This window comes from Hydractinia symbiolongicarpus, chromosome 12 (assembly GCF_029227915.1).
Source record: "Hydractinia symbiolongicarpus strain clone_291-10 chromosome 12, HSymV2.1, whole genome shotgun sequence".
Classification (NCBI taxonomy): domain Eukaryota; kingdom Metazoa; phylum Cnidaria; class Hydrozoa; order Anthoathecata; family Hydractiniidae; genus Hydractinia; species Hydractinia symbiolongicarpus.
Window position 1 is genome coordinate 7932637 of NC_079886.1, and position 17317 is coordinate 7949953.

Sequence of the window (17317 nt, forward strand, 5' to 3'; positions counted from 1 at the left end):
GCAGTTGTGTGGTTCTTATTTAACTCTACTGCCCAGATGACTAAACCTACGGTAAACAACATCTTTCTTTCCAGCAAGCAAAATAGAAAATATCAAATGTTTAGTAGCAATGCAAAGAGCTGATTTCTTCTGTTCTAGCAGCTACCTTACTTTTTTCCTAGTGCTTCTCAAGCAGCTTTGTTGTTTTAAAAATTCTGGTGTTCTGTCCTTATTTTAATCAACAAATAACTATTTTTTAAGTCAAACTGTTGTTTTTCCTAGCAAGAGCTAGCTGGTAGCTAGCTATTATATGTAGCTGCAACAAAGTATCAACCAACCGCAATGTCAGACGGAAATATAGCTATTTTATTTTTTGTGAGGAACTAATAGGGACAAGGCTGAGTTTAGCAAAATATAAATTCGTTTGTGGACTTGCCACACACACCTTTTCTTTTGTGGGTAAAGAAAGCAGGACCACTGGGTATATCCGCTATTATTGAAATTTATATATACAGTCAGCGCTTGTGATCTCGACCTTCTGCAGAACTGGATTCGTCAATAGTAAAGAAGGTCAAGATAAGGACCGTTTGTCAATATCATGCATGCATTAGAAAAATTATTTAAAGTTTTAAACCTGGTCAGTATTTACCTCAAGGTTACACTTTATCCCAGAAATGATGTGTAAACGAAGAGAAAATTGTAAACATTTGAAATTTTGATTTTGAGGAAGTTTGAGAAATTCGAATGTCGAATGTTTTCCTGATCGAATTTTTGTGTGTAATAAAATTCGAAAAATTACAGAAAAAGTCAAGATAACAGGATAAATTCTACTCCAGGGACCGTAAAAATAGGTCAAGATCAGGAAAGTTCGAGATACCGGGTATGTATATAGTTGAGATATTGGACGTATTTTAGCCTAAGGAGGGTTTAAATGTGGAAGGGATCAATGAAAATAGGTCGAGATATGAAAAGATCGAGATAACAGGTAGTCGAGATAACGAGCGCCAACTGTAAATATTTTTGAACTATGCAGGATTGTTAGCAAGATATCATAGACACAATAGAACACCTCTGGCCAGCAGCCATACTCAAGTTGCCACAAGAAATGTCAATTTGACGTTTATGTCTGTGGGTGAATTTTCAAGTTTGATGTCTTTCTTTCATTGCAATTTGACTTTTAAGAACCATTTAAGAAATAAATAAAAATCTTGTTCTAGGAAGTTTAATTACCACTGTAGATTCTTGCAAGTTTGGTGGGAAAGATGACACAATATCCAGTGGTTGCCACAAAATAATAAGTCTAAGAGGTACTTTCTCACAATTCTACATTTTTCTTTATGTTTATCTTATGATATCTATTTTATGATTATCGAAGCCATTGCATTCAGCTTTTAAGTTTAAGGCTAAATAACTGTGGAAACAGGTGGAAATAACTTATGTCATCTCCCGTCTGGGTAAATAGGGCCACCTGGGACTAGATGAGTAACTTCCTAAATGTTGCTAAACTCCCTAATTTTGGTCAGGAGAAATGGGATTAGTACACCACCGTACATACAATTTATTAAACCGTATATAGATATAGCTTGTGTGTTAATTTTACGGGTATTAGCATTGCACTGTATACTGTCTATGACATTTTAACCCAAACCATCTAAAATTTTTATAGTAGCAAGATAAAATTATAAACCAACATGTTTTGGTTTACATCGCAAGAATGGAAAATTTTCTAACAATGGGCACAAAATTAGTTAGCCGATCAGGGAGGTTGTTTTATTTCATGAGAATTGCACTGTTGTATACTCTCTGTATTAAAATGTGTGCAATATTATGAAGTGAAAAGTGCCAGCAAAACATTTTCTGTTCTTGTCCTTCCTTTCGAAAGAAAATTTTCTTGGAGTGACAAACGGCCTTGAGATGGAAGATTTATATAGTTTTGCTTGAGCATAATAAGATCTTACATATATATGTGTTCTAGGACTTCAGTATACTGATAAGTCTAAGAAGAATTAGATGAACGCCTTGTGGATCCTCCTGTAACACTAAAATATGAGCTCCACTGTCATTTTTATCACGGCACTGGAAGTGTTGATTTGTTGCTTAATCTTGATTGTGGGTGTTCATCAAATATTTTTCAATGTAGAGATGAATGGGTATGACTTTTATAGTATAGACAATAGTTAATCCTCTAGAATATGATATTTTTCATTATTTATGTATTTGAATATAAAATTTTACAAGGTTGAAAAAACTGAAAGACGATTTTGAAAACCTTGATATATTTCGTTCTCTAGAGAAAAAACCTTAACCTTTTTCACAAGCATCTCTGTCTATGAAATATTGCCATGTAGTAAAAATAGGTGATTTAAATAATTATTTTCCCTGTTTGACTCATTATTTGTGTGTGTCTGTGTGCTTGGAAACCTGGAAGTATCGCAAAAATTGTAGTAAAACACCTTGAAATCTTCGAAATTGGTAAAATCTGTCTATAATAACACCAGAATAGTGTATTCTTGAGCATGAGCATGCTTTACACAAATATCTTTTCCATGAAAAACTTACTTTTCCTCAAAATGCATAATAAGCTGAATAAGCTGAATAAGCTATAAAGGGAATACATGAGGCTTCAATCTAACAATACTCATGTGAATGAATGTTAAAATATTGTGTTTTAGATGTAAAATGACGTGGATGTACGAGTATCCAGAATATTTGAAAGTCAAACTCCCACCTTCAGTACAGAAGAAATTTCCTAAATATGGTTTATTTATCTATGGCGAAGGTTCCTATGCTAACTATTTAATGTCCATGAAAGGAAACTATGAACTCGATGGTATCCCTGTGGTGTTTGTTCATGGGAATGCAGGGCGTTATAAACAGGTAGATTCAATATATTTGTATTATTTTCAGTCATAGTATTAAAGACTAGTCCTCAACCCGTCGCAAAATCCACGGGGTCGCCCGTCCTTTCTCTATCGCATTTCGTATGTCCGTAACAGACACTAACAGACAGACGACGGCTATTATTACAGAGAAGAGTTTTCTGGCCCTCAGAAATATTTTTTTTTCTGAATTGCACGCAAATCAATCTGCGTATAATAGGAAAATCGCTTTGGTAACGAATGGAGAATTTTGTGGAGAAGTTTTATGTCTATTTAAAAAATCTGTCTCACGGGAGGAATAACCCACTCACCTTTAAATAATAGTATGTCTTAAAGTAAAATTTACCATTTTATAGTTTGAAAATAAATGTCAGCAAATAATTTTGGAGCAGATTTGTTGTCCCATCGAAAATTTTTAATGTATTTTTTTTCTTGACAGTATTGCGTACTTTGTTTTCTTCAGGTGCGTTCACCTGCTTCGGTTTCTTTAAGAAAATCGGAGCAATCACTGCACGAATTCAATTACTTCTCAGTAGATTATGAGGAAGAATTGTCTGCGTTGTACGGTCCGTTCCTTCAACGCCAAACACAGTATCTCTACCACTGTATTAAACGAATTCTGCGATGCTATAAACATTCGAAACAGAAACCGCAATCTGTTATTGCGATTGGTCATTCAATGGGAGGTCTGGTGATCAGAGGGTTATATTATTTGCCCAATTTTAACACAAATTTAGTCAACACAATCGTTACCTTGGCGTCTCCACATTCGGAGCCTCCAATAAAATTAGATCCCGATGTTACAAGTTATTACAAGAGCGTCAATGATTATTGGAGAAAGCATTCATCGAACTTGTTAGCCAACGTCACATTATTGTCTTTGGGTGGTAGTTTTCGAGATTATCTGGTACGCAGTGACTTATGTGACATGGGTGGTATTTCGGGCAATCCTTTTCACATGAGTACCCTGACGACATCGATCTCACATATATGGTTGGCTACTGATCACCAATGTATTGTGTGGTGTAACGAGTTGGTTCGTGCTGTCACGCGAGCCTTTTTTCGAGTAATCGATAAACACACGAAGCAAATAACACAAGATCATAAATTTCGTGCTCACGTTTTGTCGAACTTGTTCTTTAATGAAGACCTTTACGTAAATACGGTAGAAAGACCCGCCAGTTGTCAACAGCTTTCACTCAGCGAGGAAGTGAACGTTCATTATACCAAATCACAAGCGTGCTTTTATATTTCAGTAGAATCGAACTCCCTAAATAAAGAAGTGTTATATATATGGGCTTACACTGTCAAAGAAAAATGGATTTATACTTGTGCAGTTAATTGGGAAAGTTGTACAACGTTGTCTGCTGGTAATGACTTCGTGCTACCTGGCACGAAACACACTTCTCGATTCGCTTCTTTTCGAGACCTTACTAGGGTTAAAACTATTCTTATTGTGGCGGATAAGTACGATAAAGTTTACATAAAAAAAGAAAGGCCGCCTGTTCAACAGATAGAGGTTTCTAGCTTTAGATTAGTCACACGTCAATATGTTTTTAATCCGACTTTTTATACCAGTGTCGGTTTAAAATCATTTACAGAATCCTGGCAAGTGTTTGAAGTCACGTTGGACGGGGATTCAGAGAAGGACCAAATCGTAATGGTATCTGTACCTTGGTCAAATGAGATTTATAACTTCACATACAAAGAAAATAGTCGTGTTTTTACGCTAAAAATATTCACTGAAAAGCCGAGCGATGAGAAATTTCAAAACGAGCATGTTCAAATCATGATGTGGCAACATGAGATGACGTCAGTAAAAATTCAAGTTCGGCCGTTGCCGACGGAAAGCTTAGGTCAATTACTCCGATTTAATTTGGAAAACATTTTGCGTTACACTCTCGTGTTTGGTGTTATTCGCATGCTGTTGAATAGCAGACAACTTCATGTTGCTACATCATTAACGTTTTTATCAAACGTGCGCAGAACAACGATGCTGATATGTGTTGTATTGGTTGCTAAGGTAATAGTTTGGAAGTGGGTCAACAATACAGGTGTTAACCTTGTACCAAGATTGATATTTCCACAAATCGGTCTGATATTATTATCAGTGGTGATTGCTGATAGCGTTCATGTCATGCTTAGTATGATATTTTACCTTTGTCAAATTATACTGTACCCGTTCTCAGTCTGTTATTCGTGTATACGTCATCGTTGTTCACGGAAATGTACTACATTGGCCAACGTAGGACTTGTGGTAGGGTTGTGGTCATTTATTCCGATCTTGGATGGAAAGATTCCCATAGCCATAGTTTTAATGCTTCTCCTTGTCCTTCATGTTGTAAAAATTATTGGCATGAATAGTTCTCCAAGGATATTCCATAAGAATATCTTACTACAACTTGTTATACCCACGGTTGCTGTTTTTTCTGCCACGCCCATTATTGTTTTCGTTAAAGACATCATGAATGGTTTTTCTCACCAATATACTTCATTTACCAACTTACAGCTGCTAACTGCTGTCTATGGGTGTTATTTGACTTGTTGCTGCAATGACGGTGAAGATTCTCCTTTCAAGAGAGGGGAGAAATTTAGTATGTTTTTGTTTGTTTTGAAAGTTTATGCTTGTGTTTGTTTACTTCCGGAAGTTGTTATTTTGTATAGTTTAACTTATCTTGTTTGTGCTGTGTTAGTAGCACTTATTCTTTTACAACATCTGTAGGGTTGAATTTCTTAGGCTTTTTTAAATAAAATTATTGTTTTTAGAATTTTAAATGGATAGTATTTGACATACTGTTTTAGGATTTTAAAGGAAAATGTTTTTGATGTGTTTTTTACTGGTTCTCGTCTCTTTATGATGAACAATTTTCTTAACTTAAGTATGAGCACTTTTAACTGCTAAGTAACAAAATATTGAGAAAGTTGAAAAAGTAAATTGATGAAAGGGTATAAAACGGGAATATGACTCCAACTTTTCAGAAAATCTCCTTTCTTTTAAGAAAAGACGTTTATTTTGCTTAACTCTAATTATTCCAAATTGTCTGCCTTATCATGTTTGGTTTTTAAGACAGTAAGACCTTCCCTTGGACAAGTTGTCTTTGCTTTAGTCGCAAGTTTTTTTCATGTAAGAAACGTTCTTTATGTGTTTACCTTAACTTTCATGTTGTTGTTTTTTCCATAATTTATAGAGCTTATTTTATACCTTTTAAACTGCTCAGTTCTATCTCGTTTAAATTTATTATTTTTAAAATTTTATTTAGTATTTAAAGATTTACCTAGAAACATATTTGGTTGTTCTTGCAGAAAATCTGCAGACGAGATTTTCGCGGACTTTACTTCGTGATTAAGAGGACTTATTTTTTCCACTGGAAGTTCTTATGAAGAAAATGCGGAACTAATAATTATCTACGATGATAATAATTAGTACGTTATTTGTACTAATTTTTGCGCTTAGTAATTTTCGCGCTTTTTACAGAAATTACGTCCAAATCAATTTACGCAAAAACATAATACTGCAGTTCACATAAAAAGGTATCTATTTTTTGTCTAGAATTTTACTATTTTTCTATGTTATTTGCAGGGGAATTTAAATTCGCGCGAAAATAAATTTGCGTGAAATACGTTCATATTACTATTGCGCGAAAATTTATCGCGCGATATAAATTTTTTTTCTGCAGAGCGAAGATTAACACAAATAACGTAAAAGTAAACTATGGTAAATCGAAAATTTAATTTCGAAAAAATTACTTTCCGCGAATATTTTTTTTAATTAGAAATTTTAATTGAAAACTTGTCTGCTATTATAGTTATTATTATTCCGAATATTTATAAAGGATATAACCACTTCAGTGTAGGAAACACTGTTATCAATGTGGGTCATGTGTTGGAATGTATACATTAAGTATGCACCGGTAATACCTACCCAATTTCCCTCACATGGCATGGGTTGACCCGTAGCTGTGGTAAAGGCACTTGCTAAACATGCCTGCGCTGTGGACCGAACCACAGAACTCCATAACCACAAGGCCACATACACGCCGCTATGTTTAAATCGAAAACGTGTTAGATTTTAATAAAATTTTTGTATTCGAGATATTTTTGTAAGATCTAATATTATATTTATGTCGTATTGGACTTTTAGGTGCTGTTTATATAAGAGGCATTACGTGATGATTACTGGGACAAGACGTTTTCCAGGATTCCGCTCTTATCAAAAATTATAATAAAAATCACTTTGTGTTTACATGGAAGATTTTTGTCCTGGTTAGTCCTTTAGGTATGTCCTTGGCTTGTCCTATTTTAGTCCCGTTCCGTCCCAGGATAAATACACTGTCCCAGGACGAACGAGATAAGTCCTGCATATTTCAATTGAAAGAAAAACCATCCCAAGAAAAAGTTTTTCCGTATAAAGGCGGGACAAAATCATCCAGGCAAACGTCTTGTCCCGGCTATCGTGCCATCTCGCTTCTTTATATAAACAGCCTTAAATTTAGTTAGTAAAAAAAATAGGCATTATTTATAGTTACTTATTTTGTTATTTTGTACACACAAGTAAATGGGATTGTATGAATTTATAATACATTTTTTTTTTCTTTCCTTTTAAACTAAATCAAAGTTTAATTTTTACGCATTTTTTGTTTGGAAACTTGCGCTTTTAAAATTTTAAAATTTCATTTTTAATGCTCAACTCGCCTTTTAAAGTATGCAACTCACCCTTTGAATTCGAAATTTCCAACTCGCATTTTAAAAACAACTCGCGCTATTTTTTATATCAACTCGTAATTTTTAACTCACAACTCGTAAAACAATTTTGCCCTAATTTCCAAAAAAAAAAAATCCGCAAAATTTACTAATTTTATCCAGTAAATTTCAAAGTGTTTTCTGCAAATAATCATCTAAGGAAGTTGCAAATGCTGGTTGGGTTGTTAACATCTACAACTCCATAAAAGAAAAGATGTGCTAAATGGATAGAAAGTAGCTGGTATATACGATGTTCTGAAACTTGGAAGCAAAAAATTGCCAAACATAGATACTTTCCATGATATTGACCCTTTAGTTATTGAAAGTGATGTTGATGTAATTAATAGCTGCAGCCTGTCAACTAGAACAGAAGAAATTGAAGTATTTTGCCATCAGAATGATGTAGATAAAGAAGATAATGATGATTGGGAGCCAGAAGATGATGATTGGGAGCCAGAAGATGATGATTGGGAGCCAGAAGATGATGATTGGGAGCTTGAAGATGGTGATTGGGAGCCGGAAGGTTGATGATTGGGACCCAGAAGATGCTAGAAATTTCTTTGATGACGTTTTTAATGTCTTTGACAATAAGCAATCTTTGTAAATATCTATATATTACGTTAGTGTAATATTCATTATGCAAAATGCAGGTTAGAACATGTTTGAAAACAAACTTTTGTGAATTTTTCTGCATTAACCCCCCTGTTTCTTTTAACAAATCTGAGAGAATTTCAGAAGCTTGTGTCGCGAAATATTATCTTCTTTTTTATAAAAAATACAATAAAAAATATACAAAGCCATTGTTGAAATAGCATGAATATTTGTTTGACATCTGGAGATGCATTTGTGCAAACAGCATAGACTTGACATGTTGATGTGTTTAAGCCAGTATAAAACTATTACGTACATAACGTCCTTCAATGTAGACAAAAAAAAATCCACTGACAAGTTCGTACTTAGGCTGCGAGGGTGTCTTTTAACAGCAATGCTGCATTTTTTATAACAATGAATGGTTAGTCACATGTGAAAAGGTTTAATTATTCGATTGTTTAAGTTAGATCAATTACGATTCTTTCTCGTGATTTGAAACCATATTTTGGCAACTTTGTCTTCTAGAGCATTTAGCCTTTAAAATAATCTTGACGGTACCGCCACATAATAACGACTTCAGGCAAGAAATCTAGGAGACAAAAATGAGGTTCTGTTACTGCCCTGACTTGTGTTGCGTTATTATAATTATTATTATTATTGAAATTATTTACCCAGGATAGCCTTTTAAGTTCCTATTGTTACTGGTATTAACGAGGGTCCTGAGCGCATTTAAAGCTCCCATTTGAGCTACGAAAGTCGTGCAAGCACAGCAATCGCTCAACTAGACAACCGCCTAAGATACACTTTTATAGTCTCTGGCACGACTCGGCCGGGGTTTGAACCCAAGACCTCCCGCACTGGAGGCAAACGCTCAACCACAAAGCTATCAGTCGTCTGCCACCGTTTAAAATACATTGATTGGTAGTAAGTTAAAAACTATACTTTTAAAATGTGCTAAATGTTGCTGACGTCAGGACGATCATTTCCCCCAAATTTTAGAACATCGTGAGCCTGATATGGATTCATTCGTTGTGAGGGCGTGGAAATTTTAAGCACTATCCACCTACTGTATGCGTGCGCAAAAATTGCGATTTTGCAGCTTGTCGACTTGTAAAATATGAAGAAAAAACTCCTTCAGTTTCATTAATTTTGTCATGATTGCATTAATTCAATCGACAATTAACAGAAGATTAAAAATCCACAGGGCTATACAAGTCCCATCCTGATGGTTGGATTCTGATTGTAACTTTGTACCGGTTAGGGCTTTGTTAGAGTTGCTTTAAATTGCTTTGCCGAGTGATGTTAGTTAAGATTAAAAATATTTAAGCCAGTGGCCAATGCTGCGCTGTATAATAGTTTATAACAACCCTAACAACATTGGTAAAGCATAGAAAGTGTTTTAATTATATTAATGCTTGTCAAAAAAAACTGAATCAAATTTTTTATCGAAAATAGCGAAATTATAAAAAGGTAACGTGTGACGGTTTTAGTTGATGACATTAAGTTGCATTGAATTTTTTATCAATATCCTTTAAATTTTGAAATTTTATCTCGACACGTTTATATAGTTTAAGTGACAGTCACCGCTAAATTCGTCACGTACTTAATAAATATCATTCATTATATCACGGCACTCAGGAAATATTTAACTCGCCAAATTAAAAAATCGACCGGTCTGTACCAAAGGCTTATTTATTTAGAAAACACTTTTGCTGTCGTAGTTAACTTCTGCGGCGAAGACAATATTTCAACTTTCCCTAAACAGTGCCGCATAACATGGCCAGGCGTCGTTGTTATATACTTAAGAGATATGAAAATGTCCACAATAAAATTTTTATTGCGTAAGTTCTGGCATAGCCGTAAAATATATTAATTTATTTATTGTCAACATTTCTGTCAAAAACAACCAACATTTTAAATAATGTATTGCTTGCTTCGAGGTGTCACAAAATAACCTCCGATTCGTAACAGTCTCCCCCACAGTTTATAATGTATATACTAATCAAGCAGGAAGACAGCTTTTAAAGCACCTGGGAGGTGAGCTGGTAAAAACATCTGTAACGTTGTTACTGTTTGTGTTTGCATACACTTAGGTTTCAAGCGTTTTAAAGTTTGAATTAGTTAAGACAACAGGTACTGGATATTAAGTCGGTAAGGTCGAAGAAAAATAGAAGAAGAATATATTTTTATTTGTTTGTTATGATATCACAATGTTTCGAGAATATTAATAAATCTGTTTTTTATTTACCATGACATTTCAAACTTTTTTACAACTATTTTATTTTGGTCAACAAAAACAAGTTTATGTTTTTATGTATTATTAATGCTTTTACAGATATTATATCTTCTCTAAAATAATCATTTTCTTTTAAAAGAACGAAAGAAACTTCGGTAAGTATTAAGTTCTTTGTTCTTTCAGTTTTGACCGCCGTTTTCTCTCTATCTATGCATATTATATTATTATTATATTATTACTACTGTACTCATAGTGTCTACCCAAGGGCCACCGAAAGGCCGGCTACCCCAGGGGATGTTGGTTTGAATCATCTAAATTGATGCATTAAAAAATCACAAAATAGGTTGTCATAATTATTTAATAGATACTGTTATCTTTACTTTCATTATTCGAACAATTTTTCCACTATAGTCGCAGTTAAAATCTCTTAATTTATGACTCAGAGTAAAAAACACAAAATGCACAATCCTGGGGGTGTCCACTAAATACAACTCCAATGAATAGGACAACGTGTTAACTGTTTCAGTTTCATGTTCTAATCAAATGTTCGTATTTTAACCCTAAGCAGGATTGGTGTTTGGGGGATCTGAGTGGAGGGGGGGGGGGGGGGGTTGCTCTACAATACAATACAATTGGAATACAATATACAATTTGATCCTTGTTCTTTTTTCAAAACATGTAAGTACAGTAGACTCCCGGTTATTCAAACCTGCAGTTATTCTAAATTCTCGGTTATTCGATTTTCATTCCCCTTGAATCTTCTAACTCGTTATTTAAACTTCAGTTATTCAGAAATTCGTTTATTCTAAGTGTTTTTTCAACCCCCTTGTCTCAATATTTTTTCAGTTATTAAGAAATTCTTGACAATCGCTGGAGTAAAAGTGAGAATTTTCAACTTCAAATACTTTTTATAAAAGAAAAATAGTCTTTATTCCTAAAAATAAAACTATGTACAAAGCAATTTTTTTAAAAGTTGAATGCTTTCACCATTTCCAGAAAATTCAAGCAAACAAGGGATTCGCATTCCTTTGTCATCACCCATATTTATCGCCTTACCTGTGACTTTCACAAAACAACTATTCAATGGATCTGATCTTAGGAAGTAAAATATAGTCTTTGCATATTTTCCATTTTGTCCTTTTGGTAAGTGACCTACTTCTTTATTCAAATCCCTCCAAAAAATCCGTCAGAGTGAAAATTGGACCAAAATAAGAAAATATTCAGTTCTTCGAAATTTTGGTTATTCGAAGTAAATTCCTATCCCCGTGGAGCTTCGAATAACGGGGAGTTTACTGTACTTTTTATCACAACCTACAACTGAAAAGTTACGGCCGTCCAACTAAGGGCAGACCCGATTTCCGACTGCAAATGAAAGAAAGACACCAAATTTCAGCCCCTAAAACTGTATGCTTTAAAATTTTTCCAGAGACTTTTTATCGTTGATTTGTTGGTGAATTATCCACGAAATTAGGAAATAAACTAGAAACTTAGCTGCTACGCACGGTGTTGGACTTCAGTCAAAAAGTTTGAAAATGTTTAAGGTTCTGAAATGTTTTTGTAGTGTTTTTTTTATTAGGTGTTCTGTTTTTCACATTTGTCTAGTTACTGTACATTACAATTTTTGGGAACCAAAAATTTATTCCTTAGTTTATACATCATTGTTCTTTTTAAAAGTTCATCAATTCGTAACATAAAATATAAAAATTTTAGCCACAATTAATAGTAGGATTACAAGTATTGTTTCAAATACTAAAAAGGAACTAAAGGGCAATATTTATTTTAAATTCCCTAACTGTGTATTGAGCTTTTGAACAAAATCTTTGAAAGCACTAATTACAGTGCAAGCAATTTCTTTGTTATATCTCTACAAGACTTTACAAAAAGAAATAAATAACATTCTACTGTATTGTTTTTCGTAGCTGGATTTTAAACAATATATTGCTTAAGAAAGATGTCTAAGTTAAAGAGAGCAAGCTAGCTTTTTATATGGGTTGTTTATATTAGTTTAAAGAAGAACGTTAAAACTTGGCTGGGATATATATATCTAAAAGAAGTTAGCTAGCTACATAGAGGTTAGCTAGATGCAAAGAGGTTAACTATCTAGGATTTTTATGTAATTCAAACATGGAGAAAAGGACACGTGTTCCATAGTAGGAAATATTTTTTCTAACAGCGTAATGCTTTTTTTTTCTTCGTTTGCCTGTATGACTTTTGAATTATACAGTACACGACACGATATTTTCAGAAATTGGTGGGATTATTTTGCTACTTATCTGTGACTGCATCCTAACATTTTTCTGTTCTAAATTCTGTTACAACAAATCAAGTCCGTGACAACCGAGTGGGGGCGGGGTGTTTAAGGTGATTGCCTCCAACTGGAGGCGGGGTAATTGCACCCCCACCCCCCTAATAATTTTAAAAAGTGAAGAAAAAAATTTCTACTATTACAAACAATGAAATTTTATTAGTCAAAATCATTAGGTGCTGTCAGGTCTGTTGGACACCTCTCTACAACGGGTCCTCTTTTCAAAAACTATAAAATGACGGTCAAATTCTCATAACAAATCAACCATTACCCCCTAAAACTGACCACTCTAAATCGGCCACGCCCAATAATGTGTCATACAAAGCAATTCTTATAAGAAGTTTGCGTATATTTAATACAACATAATAAGAGTTCAAAATATTACCTTGACAAATTTAAACTTAAACGTTTTGGGTAAAGTCTAGTTTGGTCTGTCTTAGTTTTTTGAATGAATTATAGCATATCCACAACATGTATTGTATTTAGGCTTACAAGTTAGCCACTATACCCCAACATGCCAGAGCATCTTTTAAAGCCGCTGAAGGCAATTTGGTAAAGACCTCTATAGTATATACTTTTTTGTTCGCCATTAAGAGGCCAAAATTACAACAAAAGATCCTTAAACTGGGTGAATACTGAAGGAAATAAGAGTGAGAAAGTTCCATTTAAAATAGCAAACAATTATCCGCGAAATTAGATACTTGTAAGGTAGTTTAGCGTAGCAAGAAGTAGCAATACTGCTGCAAGTTTATTAAAAAATTTAATATACTTTAAAATTGTCAGCAATGTTTTTTGAAAAGATATATAGAAAACTCATTGCAGTTACCCAGTTGGTTCAACTGGCTTACGCTTTGCAGTTTTATTTTCCAAATTTGACGAATGGAGGATTAAATTGTTCAGAAGTTGAAGTTGTTGTTTGCCAATAACATGTTTTGAATTTTAATAGTTTAAAACTTAATTCTTTATTGAACCTAGCAAGTTTTTCTTGACATTACCTAACATCTTTATTTTATCTCAAATTTTCTGTCTGTATTTTGTTCTTTTTCTGTATCACAGAATGTCTGGCGTATGTTATTATGGACAGATATGGGTTATAGATTTTGTTTCTAAATTATGTAGCATTTATGAATCTAATTTTTTTATTCTTCCATACCTGATTTTTACCAAGTCCATAACTGCCTCATACTTTTACTCATGATTTTAAAAAATCTTTCTGAAATGATTACATCCCGCAAATCGATTGCAGAAAATATCTTATTTAAGCTCCAGTTTCTAAATATAACCATTTTTCCAGCTAAAACAATCTCCTTTTAAGAACTTTACGTTAAAATTATTTAAAAGAGCCCAAAAAACCCATAAAATTTCAGGTAAGCTTTTTCATCGATATCGATATATTTGCGGAGTGTTTCTTAAAACAATAAACTGATGCACGAAGACCACTAAACCATTTTTGTTGTTGTTAATATTTGTCACCAAAAACCATGCAGCATAATTGAAAGAAAGTTTTAAAGTTTAAAGCTGGTCACTGTTTAGTATTGGCAAAAGTCTACACTATTTTTATGAGAACGTTTAAATTTTAACTGAAGTTAGCGTTGTTATTTTGAACACTTCTCCCCCCTTCTCCCTCCCCTTTCGAGGATGGTCGTATTTGTGCTCTCCCCCAAAATTGGGATATATATGGTCAAATTTACAGATAACAATTTTAGGATTGGAAAAAATAGTTGCTGAAGTCATGTTGTTGTGAAAACATAATAGCAGTACGAAGGAAAAAGTTCTAAATTAATTGTTTCTTTAGTAATTCTGAAGTTATTTGTTCTTATAATCTCTGAAGGAATTCATGCTGATAACGTCCTGAATATGTTTTTGATTTTTGGAAAAATCGTAGCCATAAACTTAAATTAAAAATTCCATTTTGCAAAAGTTTTAAAGCAACGGGATAAAATTTATTATTCTGTGGAAAACAATCTGTTAAGCAATCAAGTTTTGTCACATAAGAGGGAAGTGCGTTTTGCATTCCGACAGAAAAAAAGTGTTATGGAAAACGAAGTTTCTTGAGTTCTTTTTACTTTCTTTGAATATCACAGACTTAAAAGTGTTATATATCACTCCGGTGAATATTGCAATACGAAAATTTTAAGATATTGTTTAATTGCGAAATATTAAAATCGTGTTATTTGCGTTTGATGTTTTTCAACTGAATATTTTGACAAGCATATATCAAACTGTGCAGTCTGTTATTTTGTTTGACCCTGAATGTTTATTTGCTGACATTTTGAAATAATACAGGCAGTATGTGAAACCGATGCATCGCTACAAGAAAATTGAGCTGTGTATAGATATTTTTATGTAGATTGTCTAATCATGTATTTTGAATTTGGAATGGTTTATAATATGTTTGATAACGATGTTACTAATTTATTTATACATTCTTCATTGACGTTGCAGGTAAAAAAAATCGACAAAATGAAAGTTCGGTAAAGAATTTTAATCGGTAACAGTGTTACACGTTTCTATCAATTAAATTTTTTCCAACCCGGTCACCTTTTTACTGACTTATTTTGTTGAAACCGTTTTGTTGAAACAGAAAAATAAAGTCGATAAAAATGGTTCGATAAAATATTTCAGTAAATTAATTTGGTAGGTACAAAGTATTAGTCGGCAAGTCCAACTTTTGTCACTTTTTACCGGCTTTTTTACTGATAAGATAGCTTTTTTATCGTAGGCGAATGCAAGACATAAGCTAAGAGGGTGTGAGATGCCCATGATGTCACGCAGATGCACCACAAGTAGAATTGATCCAATAATTGTGATATCACCTTTTAAAGTTTTTTTTTCTCTCTCGCGTGTGTTTTTTTAATAGATCTACCTTTTGAAAATTCCTACCAACTTCGATTATCCGACAGATGACCTTTTATTTTTAAAAACGTTTTTCCCAACTTTGTGTGTTTTTATAATTATCTTGTTAATTTCAAAGGATGAAAAAAGGAATAAAAATTGAGTTGAAATGAAAAACAACAATGAGCAATTAAAATATATATATAAAAAAAGATTTTGAGGGGACTATTTGTTAAGTAAATGTAGTTGAGAGGTTGCAAGGAGAAGCTGTGAACGAGCTTCAGTTGGAAAACCAGCATGTCAATTAATAACAGATGTGCGAGACATCTCGTAAGTTCTTAATGTTGTTCCTAATTCTTTTCTAGAATTTAAAATGATGGTATTTCAAAATGGCACCCATTACGACTCTATGTACACAAACACCGAAGAAACCGTGTTGGCAATTATACTATGTGTAACAATATGCTTGTCTTTGTATGGTAATCTTGGAATGCTTGTTGTGTTGTATAAAAATGATAAAATGTGGACCAGTACGAACATGTTAATTGGAAACCTAGCATTATCCGGACTGCTTGTGTCGCTGTTATGTATGCCATTCAGTTTGTCATCGGTGGTTAACAGCCGGTGGAATTTCAAGGAGGGTTCGGTCTGTAAATTTAACGCTTTTATGACATCGGAATTATTGCTAGCCACCATACTTACTCACACTATGATTAGTGTTGACAAATATTTTGCCGTCGTGAAGCCGTTTAGTCGGGCCATGACTGTTAAAAGAACTTGGAAGATTATCTTTTTAGTTTGGTTCATATCTGGTATTATGACAATTGGACCACTTTTCAATGTGGGTAAATACGCATATAATCACACGACATTGATATGTGGAGTTGGTTTTCCAGAGAAGAAACGTGACTCGATATATCTTTTAATGTTAGCGACAATCGGGTTCCTTGTTCCAAATCTGGTCATGGGTCACGTGTATTTAAAGGTGTTCCTCGCGGTCCGCCAGCATACAAAGCGACTACAAAGTACGACTACGTCATCTTTGGATGTTCTTCAACTTCAGAAGAAATTGATTTTAACTGTATTTTTCAGCTTGTTGTGCTTTTTAGTATGTTGGACGCCATTTTGTGTGTTTGTTCTCATGGCTATTTTTCTAGACAGTGCAAAGGATTTACCGTACGGCTTAGGGATTTCTGCGTACTGGTGTGGATACGTATACAATGCTATAAACCCGTTAATTATCTGCAGTATGAGTGCCAGATTCGGAAACGGACTATACGAAATGACACTATACCTTTCTCGGTTACCGTATAATTCATTCAATGCATGCGAAATGATTTGCTGCTGGAACAGAAAGACCTTCAATTACTCACCCAGTTCGGCAAGCTCTGGCGATATCGAATGCAACGAAACACCACCACTTCAAACTCTTTATCCGCACAATTCAAAACTATCCGAAACTGGTAAAGTTCTCACAAACGCATCTGGCGACAAGTTAGTCAATGGGACTGCATCTATTAAGAGTACTACTTCCAATAACAGCGCTAACTCGATTGTTATCGCTACAAATGATACTGAAGCAACAAGTAGGACAGAGTTTTAAAATTGAAAATAATAATATTAAGAATTGAAATATATACAAAAAATTTGCAGGGGGGTGTTCCTTTCGTCTTGATCCCAACTGAGTGGTATTTATTCTTTAGTTTTTAGATTAACCTGTATCTTTCAACCAAAAATTAAACTAAAATAAAC

At 33.8% G+C, this 17317-nt stretch overlaps 2 protein-coding genes across 3 annotated transcripts; both read left to right on the top strand.

Annotated features, from left to right (window-relative positions):
• Window positions 1–681: 681 nt before the first annotated feature.
• LOC130621524 (GPI inositol-deacylase-like) lies at window positions 682–8271 on the top strand. The gene is made up of 4 exons (XM_057436829.1): window positions 682–1286; window positions 1955–2129; window positions 2652–2856; window positions 3322–8271. The coding sequence occupies exons 2-4, from the start codon at window positions 2026–2028 to the stop codon at window positions 5578–5580; spliced, it is 2568 nt and encodes an 855-aa protein (XP_057292812.1). The 5' UTR covers window positions 682–1286; window positions 1955–2025; the 3' UTR covers window positions 5581–8271.
• A 2154-nt stretch (window positions 8272–10425) lies between these two features.
• LOC130622059 (beta-2 adrenergic receptor-like) lies at window positions 10426–17217 on the top strand. Of its 2 annotated transcripts, none has more exons than XM_057437453.1 (2): window positions 10426–10580; window positions 15931–17217. In XM_057437453.1, the coding sequence occupies exon 2, from the start codon at window positions 15939–15941 to the stop codon at window positions 17166–17168; it is 1230 nt and encodes a 409-aa protein (XP_057293436.1). In that variant the 5' UTR covers window positions 10426–10580; window positions 15931–15938; the 3' UTR covers window positions 17169–17217. The 2 variants fall into 2 exon arrangements, with proteins under 2 accessions (XP_057293436.1, XP_057293437.1); XM_057437454.1 differs by lacking the exon at window positions 10426–10580 and adding an exon at window positions 12340–12575.
• The last annotated feature ends 100 nt before the right edge of the window (window positions 17218–17317 follow it).